Source organism: Helianthus annuus, chromosome 16 (genome assembly GCF_002127325.2).
Source record: "Helianthus annuus cultivar XRQ/B chromosome 16, HanXRQr2.0-SUNRISE, whole genome shotgun sequence".
NCBI classification, from domain to species: Eukaryota; Viridiplantae; Streptophyta; class Magnoliopsida; order Asterales; family Asteraceae; genus Helianthus; species Helianthus annuus.
The window spans coordinates 48,776,676-48,787,574 of NC_035448.2; the positions used below are offsets into that span (position 1 = coordinate 48,776,676).

At 37.3% G+C, this 10,899-nt stretch overlaps 1 protein-coding gene across 1 annotated transcript; it reads left to right on the top strand.

Annotated features, from left to right (window-relative positions):
- Positions 1-3,025: 3,025 nt before the first annotated feature.
- LOC110918790 (probable LRR receptor-like serine/threonine-protein kinase At4g37250) lies at positions 3,026-8,603 on the top strand. Its single transcript, XM_035985416.1, has 7 exons — positions 3,026-4,085; positions 4,257-4,557; positions 4,867-4,942; positions 5,437-6,251; positions 6,625-6,664; positions 6,784-6,997; positions 7,795-8,603. Exons 1-7 carry the CDS (start codon positions 3,050-3,052, stop codon positions 8,394-8,396), a joined length of 3,084 nt encoding a protein of 1,027 aa, XP_035841309.1. The 5' UTR covers positions 3,026-3,049; the 3' UTR covers positions 8,397-8,603.
- Positions 8,604-10,899: the final 2,296 nt, after the last annotated feature.

Here is a 10,899-nt window from a genome sequence, read left to right on the forward strand (position 1 = left end):
CACAAAAACAACAAAAACAATGTATATTTTAACAGAATTTTCACATTTATAATCTACAATTACACTTACAAAACAACGAGAATGAATGTTAATAGTGGCAGTGGTTCGGTTACCGGTTCGGATTCCGCAAATAGAGTTAAATTAGAGGAGCCGGGTAGTAGGTCTAGGAATAATAGTAAAGTGGCAATCTTTCGGGACCGTGAAGTTGAGCGAAAGGATCCTGATTATGATAGGAGCTATGATAGGTGTGTTTTTATCTCCTACATTTACACAACAATGGGCCGGTTTGGTAACAAATTGAAATGGGTTTTCGGTCAAAATTTTTAAATATGAAACAGATGGGTTAATTGGGCTGAACTACCAGCACTTTTTCATGTGTACATTATGCAATACACGTGTGTACAGTATGCGATACACGTGTGTACCTTGTGTACATACACATATGTATAACAGAAACATACATATGTGTACCAAGGAAATACACATGTGTACACCAGACTATACTGAAGTATGGTTAAAAATATAATATAAAAAAGATATAAACTACACTGCAAATAAAATCCCAAAAAGTGCACATTCTACTTAACATATCAAGTCAATATGCAATATGTGTTAAAAAAAAATAATGTTTCTTACGCATTTGTAGATGCAACCTCGTTTAGTTCTTTTTCAACCCGCTCGTCTTTTCCGTTTTTTTCTTTGGTTTCGCAACCCATAAAAAACAACAGTTTGAAATTAGGCAATTATTTAACAGCACAGTTGCAAAGACACACTGAACTCTAACCAAGTCGGAAAAGTTTATATTATGCATATGGCACTTACTTGTGCCTCTACCTATTCAGATTATCAATTATGAAATACACATGTGTATACTCATCTGAATCACGGAACTAATACCCAAAACAACTTAAAACACAACCCTAAGATAAGAATGTTCATAGCAGCTTAAAAAAATATAAACATGTGTACACAGCCACATTATCAATCGTGAAAATACACATGTGTATACTCACCTCAATCACGGAACTAAACCCTAACCCCCTATTGGTATCGATAGAACATGTACAGTTAACATCAACATAATCGAAACAAATTTTTGCAAAACTTAAACACTAAACAGCTTAAATCGGAACCCTAACACCCATTCAACATCAAAACGATCCAAACAATAATTCTAATTAATGATTCATAAACAATGTAACCAATTCCTGACGAATCGAACAACGACGATGTCTAATCAAACAAACACGGGGGATTACATCGGTGTACCTTGGTTGCTCGCCGTTCCGACGAAGACGATGATGACGGTAAAGAGTGTTCTTCGTCGTCGCCCTTTAATCTTCTATCTTTTGTCTTCTTTTATTTGATAAAAACACAAAAAAATGGAGGAGATGGCCGATCGATTACAGAGATGATGAACTTGAAACTGCCGATCAATTTTTGATGAAGAACCCTAAAATGGAGGAGATGGTCGATTAGAGACAATGAGAGAGAAATTGTGATATTTACAAAATTAGATTTATGAGAGAGATGATGAAACCACTGATCGATCTTTATGGGAGAGATTGTGATTGTGATATTTACATAATTAGATTTAGTATACATTTACATTAATGCCCCTATCCCCCTTATTTACTGGTTATATTTTACAAAATATTTACTAAATTGCGATTACCATAAAATTTCATCATCTAAGAAATGAAGGGTCAAGATTTGTTCATTTTGTTCACAACTTAACCATTGTTCACTCTAGAACCCTACCCTATATATATATATATATATATATATATATATATATATATATATATATATATATATATATATATATATATATATTTTGCCGAGGGGGTGGGGGTGTGGGTTTAGGTTTTTGGGTGGGGGTGGGGGGTGGGTGTGGGTGTTTAGTTTTTTTTAGATTTTTTTTAGGTTTTTAGGGGGGGGGGTGTGTTAGGTTTATTTTAGGTTTTTGGGGGGTGGGGGTGGGGGGGGTTTAGGTTTTTTGGAGGTTTTTTTGTGAGGTATAGTTTTTTTTTGTTTTTTTTTGCCGGGGGGGGGGGTGGGGGGTTTAGGTTTTTTGGTTGGGGGGGGGGGTTAGCTTTTTGGGTGGTGGTGGGGGGGGGGTTAGCTTTTTGGGTGGTGGTGGGGGGGGGGTGTTTAGGTTTTTGGTGGTGATGTAGTGGGTTTAGTTTTAGGTTATTAGACACTTGTCACTCTATAAATCCTTCTTACACTTCTTACAATTAGAAGACTTTGTAGAATAACTTGACCCATTTTTTTAAATAGTAAACACATACCAATTCCAATATAGGCCCATTTACAAATTATTTTTTATGGTTTAGAATTTAGCTCACTTGCCATTAGGTTTATTGAGCCCAATACTAATTTGATTTTTTTTAAATAATAGTAAAACATTACGGAAGGGCACATTTTTCAAGCTCGAACATGGTATGTGAATTTCTCAGAGACGCATCTGTATTTCTATAAATGGCGAATATAAGTACTAAGTAGAATCGAACTAATTTAAAATCTTTAATATATCTTGAAAAAATAATTTATTAATTCTTCTAATTAAAATGGACTAAGCTAACTAATATGAAAAAATGTTTTATAGATAGTTATTTAATTTGATTTGTTGTAAATTTTAAAATAACAATACTAATTGTTTTTCATATACTCCACCAGTCGACCTATACAACTTTTAAGTTTTAAGAGGAAACTGTACAAGGGCAAAGTATAGAAGAGGCGGGGGAGGTGACCTCTCGAACTTTTCGCTCAGTAGTGTTATATATGTAGTTTTCGTATAGAAATTTTTGGGTCTAAAGTTTTCGACCCCTGGTTCTATAGAAATTTTTTGGTATATACGTTTTCGACTCCCTTTCATTCGGTCAAGCTTCGCTGAAATTATATACATACAATCTTTTATTTAAAATTATAAGAACTAAAAAGGTATTTACTATTATCTATCTACAGGAGTCAATTTTTGTCTCTCTCAAAGCCTTCCTACATATAACAATATTTGCTACTTGTGGTTCTAAACAATCATATCATCATGATTACAACCTCTCCCTTTCTTCACTCTATCCTCTTCTTCTCCATTCTTCTGTTCCTTCCTTCCATTTCTGCTCTCAATCTCGAAGGAATCACACTCCTTTCTTTCAAACACTCTCTATCCCACCAGCCTTCACTCCTCCAAAACTGGAACCAATCGGACCCCACCCCATGTTCATGGTCCGGCGTCACATGCTCCCCAAAACCCGGTCCAGTCACCGGTTTATCATTACCAAACTCCCACCTCTCCGGTTCAATCCCAATCGAGTTAGCCCGTCTTAAACGACTTCGTGTTCTTAATCTCTCCAACAATTCACTCAACGGAACTCTTCCCATTTCGGTTTTTACTGCATTTCGAAGTCTTCGCGTTCTTAATCTTTCAAATAATTATTTAACCGGCGGGATTCCCGCCGGGTTTGATTCTGTAAACGTTTTGGATTTAAGTTCCAACTCGTTTAGTGGTGCGTTACCTCTTCTATTCGGTGGAGAAAGTTTGAATTACTTGAATCTCTCCCACAATAAACTTTCTGGCTCTGTGTTTCCGGAATTCGCAGAGCAAATTCCGGCAAACGCTGTCGTTGACCTCTCGTTTAACAGCTTCACCGGCGAAATCCCACATTCGTTGTCTAATCAGAAAACCGAGTATTTCGCGGGAAATGCAGATTTGTGTGGGAAACCACTAATGAAAACATGCACAGTTCCTTCAACACATTCGTTTCCTCCGAATGTTACTTTAGACAGTTTTGCTACTCCTGCGATTGCAGCGATTCCGAAGTACGTCGGAGAGCCGGATAAACAGAGTGGCCGGAAAGTGAATTCATGGAAGATAGTAGCTATTGTGGTCGGAGATGTTGCTGCTGTAGTGATACTAGTTGTTGTTTTCTTTCACGCGTATCAATTCCGGAAGAAGAGGAAGATGAATCAAAACCCGAAAGAATTCGTAGCCGTCGGGTTTGATGAATCTAGAGCTTGCTCCTGCTTCGGCTGTGGAACCGTGGAAGAATCATCAGATACGGAAACGTTATCCGAATCCGTAGGTAAAGTTTTAATTTTTTTGGTGAGGCTAAACTACCCTCTATGCTAAATGCACATGTGAGAAAGGAATAACATGACAATTACATTAAAAACTTAAAAGGCAAATCATTTTAAAAAAATTTTTACCGTTAAACTAATCTACTTTTAAATACTTTTATGTTTGTATCTTACAGGATTTGAACCCGTAAAAAACGACCAGGAAAATAAATGTTTGGTTATGGTGGATGGAGAAACGGAGCTCGAAATGGAGACGTTACTGAAGGCGTCAGCGTATATACTGGGTTCAAGCGGTGGGAGCATAGTGTATAAAGCTGTGGTGGGTGGTGATGCAGGGGTGGCATTTGCTGTTCGAAGGTTGGCAGAGTGTAGAGTCGAGAAAATGAAGGATTTTGAGAAGATTGTTAGGGCTATGGGTAAGCTTTGTTGGATAATCTTGACATGGGTTGTGGGCTTAACTGGGTCAGAAGTGTTTTAGTCTAATGGGTCAGCATGGAGCATGTGGTAGTGTTTAGTTTGCATGGTTGAAGGAATAAGGAAATTGTCACGTGGCTGAAGAATTGAAGTAATTGGTTTTATATTTTAGTGTTTATTTAATAATTGTTACTAGTTTGACTTCGTGTTTAGGTTGACCGAATTCTATGGATATGCAGTTGAGAAAGTGTACGTTAGAAGGATAGAATAGGTCATAGGTTGAGCCTAGTCTTTAGTTTCAGTTGCTATTTTATTGTTTCCCACGTGATGTGTATAAGGCTATTTATAGCTCTTTTGTTTATTGAATAAAAGCAAGTCTCTTCCATCTTTTCTTTTGCAAGTCTCGTTCTTCTACATATTCATCACTATACATTACCTGTGTTCTTTTGTGAGTTAAACTTGGAGCTTAAATCCTACATTTGGTATCAGAGCTTCGGCTCATACCAGGGATCGAGAAGGGTTCTTCGTGAACCGTAGAGAGAGTCGAACAAGGCACTGTGTGAGCCGTGTTCATGTGAAGAAGAAAACACCGAAAATCTGTGTGAAGGTGTGTGGCTGTGTGCTTCGACGATTTGAAAAGAAATAGATCTGTGTGATCTTGGGGATTCTGTGTGAATCAAGAAAAGTAGATCTGTGTGATCGGAAGCTTCAACTTGCTGTGTGTGGGTTGTGTGTTTATTGAAGAAAAAAAAGGAGGAGAGATCTGTGTGATAAAGAGAAAGAAAATTCTGTGTGAATTGAAAGAGGTTTGAGGGGTGTTTGTTTTGGTTGAAAAGTGAAAGGAAAAAAAAGAAAGTAGTATTGTGGTGTTGCTGTACGAGAAAAAAAAAGGAAAAGATATAAACATTATTAGTTTTATTTTGTTTGTTGATTATTTGGCAGGTAAAGAAAATGGCCGGTGATAAGAAAACGGAAGAAGGTAATACGATTGTACCCGTAAGTAGCCAAGGTAGCAGTAGCATATCGTTGCAATGTCCGAAATTGACGGACACAAATTACACTTCGTGGGCGATTTTGGTCGAAACAATCCTACGGGCGAACGGTCTTTGGGAGGCGATAGATCCGGTCACTGGAGCTACTGTGGAAGACAAGAAAAATTACACAACTAAAGCTATAATTTTTCAGTCTTTACCGGAGGATGTTTTGCTTCTGGTCGCAAAACACAAGTACGCAAAGGACGTGTGGGATTCAATCAAGGTTCGTTATCTAGGGGCTGATAGAGTTCAGAAAGCTCGGCTATCGATTTTAAGAAGCGATTTGGAAAAGCTAAAAATGAAGGAGAGTGAGACACTAGACGAGTATGCGGGAAAGATAAGCGGGATTGAAGCGAAGTTCAAGAACTTAGGATCGACTCTTGAAGACGCAACTATGGTAAGAAAGTTGTTAAATTCCGTTCCTAGGAAATATATGCAGATCGTGGCGTCTATTGAGCAGTACTCGGATGTCGATACGATGCCGTTTGAAGAGGCGGTCGGGCGATTGAAGACGTACGAAGAAAGGCTTAAATCCCATGATGACGAAGAAAATGATCAAGGCCAATTATTGCTTACAAAGGAAGATTGGGAGGAAAGAACTAGGCGGGGTGATTTTGATCAACCCGGACAAGGACGTGGTCGTGGTCAAGGTAGAGGTCGCGGTTATGGTAGAGGTCGAGGTGGTCGGTTCCAAAGCAATGAAGACCGAAAGGATCAAGGTTGGTATAGAGACAAGCGAAACATCAAATGTTATAATTGTCAAGAATACGGACATTATGCGAGCGAGTGTCCTAAGAAGGAAACAAAAGAAGAAGAAGCGAATTTGATTCGAGACGAAGATGAACCGACATTGCTTTGAAGAAACGGGTCGATGTCAAGATTATGGGGGTGATTGTTGGATAATCTTGACATGGGTTGTGGGCTTAACTGGGTCAGAAGTGTTTTAGTCTAATGGGTCAGCATGGAGCATGTGGTAGTGTTTAGTTTGCATGGTTGAAGGAATAAGGAAATTGTCACGTGGCTGAAGAATTGAAGTAATTGGTTTTATATTTTAGTGTTTATTTAATAATTGTTACTAGTTTGACTTCGTGTTTAGGTTGACCGAATTCTATGGATATGCAGTTGAGAAAGTGTACGTTAGAAGGATAGAATAGGTCATAGGTTGAGCCTAGTCTTTAGTTTCAGTTGCTATTTTATTGTTTCCCACGTGATGTGTATAAGGCTATTTATAGCTCTTTTGTTTATTGAATAAAAGCAAGTCTCTTCCATCTTTTCTTTTGCAAGTCTCGTTCTTCTACATATTCATCACTATACATTACCTGTGTTCTTTTGTGAGTTAAACTTGGAGCTTAAATCCTACATTCGACACCGGAATTTGGTGAAGGTTCGGGGGTTTTATTGGGGGGAAGAAGAGAAGCTTGTGATATATGATTATGTATCCGGTGGAAACTTGGCCGGCGCTGCTTACGGTACATCTAATTCTCACCCTATACTTTGTTTTTTTTCTGCGCATGTTACGACAGTTTAACATATATACACTTAAATAAATTTGTACATAAATATGGGTGTTTGAAAAATGAGACTATGTCATAACGACAGTTTAACATATATATATATTTTTTTAAATTATAGAATAATATATATAGAATTGGTATTAAAAATTATTAAAAAACTAATATTTTCCTTTTTAAGTGTTTGGGCTATATTTTTTCCTCATTCGAGTTAGAGGCGAAGCTTGACGTTTTCGACAGGGGGGTCGAAAACGTATATAGCAAAAAAATTCTACAGAACCAGAGGGTCGAAAACGTATATACCCAAAAATTTCTATACGAAAACTATATATATAACACTACTGAGGGAAAAGTTCCGAGGGGTCGGGCGCCCCTCCCAGCCCCTTCAAAATTGCGCCAATGATTCGAGGAGCATAAAACTATACATCGATCATTTCAAGAAATAAAAAAATTATGAATATATTTGGAAAACAAAAAGTTGTATTCTTATATCCATATAAGAAAATTCCAAAAAAAATATTTGCTTTCGTTAATTTGTGGTACTAAGTTGATAGTGTTTCGCGAATTCACCTTATCTCCATACATATAAAAACATATAATAAGCCAAAACATTTTTGAATCCTACATACTACCCCATGTTGCTAAGTCCCCACCCCACTACCCCCTTTTTGAATCTTCACTTTCAAAAACCACACTTACGTACAAAATATTGTTCGCATGTGTCATGTGTGTATTTGTATTTTTATTGATTTCAGAAAAGGTTGGATCGTCTTCATGTCATACATTATCTTTTGAGGTGCGGCTCAAGATAGCAAAAGGGATAGCCAAGGGACTATCTTACATTCATGAGAAAAAACATGTTCATGGTAATATGAACCCTAACAACATCCTTTTGACATCTGAAATGGATCCTGTGATCAGTGATTTTGGATTAGAGTGGTTGATATCAGGTAAAACCAATTATGCATGCGACAAATCACGCAACGACACAATAATGTGTCGTGATCATCTTCATCGTCATCATTATCAAGCACCTGAGTCATTGAAAACCTTTAAATCTAACCCCAAGTGGGACGTTTATGCGTTTGGGATTATTTTGCTTGAACTTTTTTCGGGAAAGGGCTTTTCAGATAAAGAGTTAGCTATGTGGAACACGAACTTGACGATCGCTGACATGGAGACCAATATTCTAAGGGTAACTGACCAGTTTATAACTAGTATGGACATGCATGGTACAAAAGATTCTATTTTGAGATGTTTTGAATTAGGGTTTAGTTGTGCATCATTGGTCCCACACAAGCGACCTTCGATGAAAGAGGCTTTGCATGTGCTTGAAAAGATCCCAAGCCCGTCATGATTAGGATGATGATTGAAATGGAAGACGTGTGCAAAGGTCACCATTTTGTGTCTTTTGATCTTGAGTTTTTGTTGTAGATGTTGAAGTGTGAACATGTGTGACAGTTGACCTAAGCTAATTTAGGTTTGACCTTTTAATTCATTAATGACAATGTAGCTCTTATTTGTTGATTGTTGAGTTGTAATTGGGAAGTGTTTGTTTCTAAAATGATCAATCTCATATGCATGTCTATTTTCTTCTTTTATGCGTAAGATGACACAAAATATCTATCAAGTGGATAAAGCGTTTTTTTTTTTTCACCATTACAAAGTTTATTTTTACTGACAAAAAAATCACTATGTCAATGATCATATCAACGAATCACCAATAGAAAAGTAAATATTCGATAAAAATGTAAATAATAAAACCAACTTTATTAATGCCCGTAAGAGGGAACAATGACGAGCACAGTTATGTTTCACTTCTTAACGGTTGATGGAGTAAATGAAGGCAGTTCTTTTAATGGCCAAAATTTCTATAAAAATTATAGAATCCGGGTCAGCAAGAAGCTAAAAACCCAAAACATACAAGGAAAGGAAAAGGAAAAACATTACACTATCACATCTCCAACATTGAACTCGCATCACCTTTCCCAGTTTAAAGCATTGAAGTTCGATCTACAAGTGACCCATAAGTACGAGTTTGTTTTGATCTCCTCTGCGATATTGGTCTCCGACATGTTCTAGTTCTCGAACTTATTGACGACTTTTCCAATCCTGAGCCAAAACGCATGACGCCAAACAATGATCCACTGTCAAAATGAAGGCAGTCGTGACCTAGTGAGGAAATCGTTCAAATGAGGATTGATCAGGAAAGGAGAGGCCTTTTTTTAACTTTTTAGTAAACGAGGTAATATGGTTAATTCACAAGAAGTTAACATATTTTTCAACATTCATTTATAAGAAAGAATTAAATATGCTATAATATTCTTGTGGGCTTGGTGTGGGCTCCTCTGTTTCTACGCTGGCCTCTTGCTCCCTCAGGCCCGATTTGACTGCTTGTTACAGCTGAAGGCCCATGTCTATGCTGGGCTCTTTTTGTGAAGGCCCAATTTTTTGGGTTGTTTTATAGTGGGTTTTTAGTATTATGTATTTGTAGTGGGTTTTATTAATGTTTTTCTAGTGGTAGCTAGTGGTGCACAAAAAACCCAAACTCGAACCCGGAATAAAAACCCGGAATTGGGTATTTTAAAAACCGGGTTTTCTATACCTGAACGAACCCGACCCTACCCATAGGGTAGGGACCGGGCATTCATATTTGATCTAAAACCCGAACTCGGAACCGGGTTTTTTTATACCTGGTTTATACCCGAAACCCGGTTTTTATAAATACCCGGAACCGGGTTTTATAAATACCCGGAACTGGGTTTTTTTATACACGGTTATATAGCTATTTTTTTTATCTATGTTTTTTATCTATGTTATTTTATCTATGTTTTCAAGCGTTAAGATTTCTAGTTCTTATGATTTAACAAAATTATGTATGCACTTTGATGTAATCTTGTTTAATTATTAGGTTTCTAATGATATTTGAAGTATTTGGTCATTATTCCCCTCTATTTGCTGGAAAGATCGATTGATGTTTGTCTAATACAAAAAAAATGAAAAATTGATGGAACTTGGTTAAAACATAACATAGCAAATAAAATATATTGTTGTTTATGTAATCCAAAAGGATTCAAATCAGGACTATTCCTTCGATCTAACACTATCGAATTTAAATTTAGAAATGTGATTAAAATTTCAATAGGCACCATCCACTAAAACATATAAAGAAGCATTAATACCCGGTCGGGTTATTTTAATACCCGGTGCGGGTTTTTTTCTAACCCGATGCATACCCGAACCCTACCCGATGAATACCCGAACCCGGAAATAGGGTATTATAATACCCGGGTTTTATAAAACCCGACCCGAACCCTACCCGAACCCGGGTATATAGGGTATACATTTTTGGTAGAAAACCCGGACCCGACCCGATTTTTAAAAAAACCCGATTTTAAAAAAAACCCGATTTTGTAAAACCCGATCCTACCCGAACCCGGTTCCATACCCGGAACCGATTTTTAAAAAAAAAAAAACCCGATTTGTGCACCACTAGTGGTAGCTAGTTTTATTCTATCCTACTTAGTTATCTTTCTTTTAATAGGCGAGTCGGGTTCTATAAAACTTTCTCTTTTGTGAGGTTTCAAAGCTTGTTTTGGGGTGTTCTCTTTAGGAGTCTCGGGGGTATGCCCCTCTAAAACATGTAACACGTTTCTTTTTGGAATATATTTACCGGGCAAATTGTCACACCCCAACCGATGGCGGTATCATCGGGGCGCGGCACTGAGCGAAACAGATTGTCCAGAAGTTTCCACAACAACTATCATACAAATTCAGTTTAATGACACGTCCCATACCGTGTCCCAAATAAATAACTAGTTATCATAGAAAGCAACAAGACAAGTAATTCCGTTTCGACA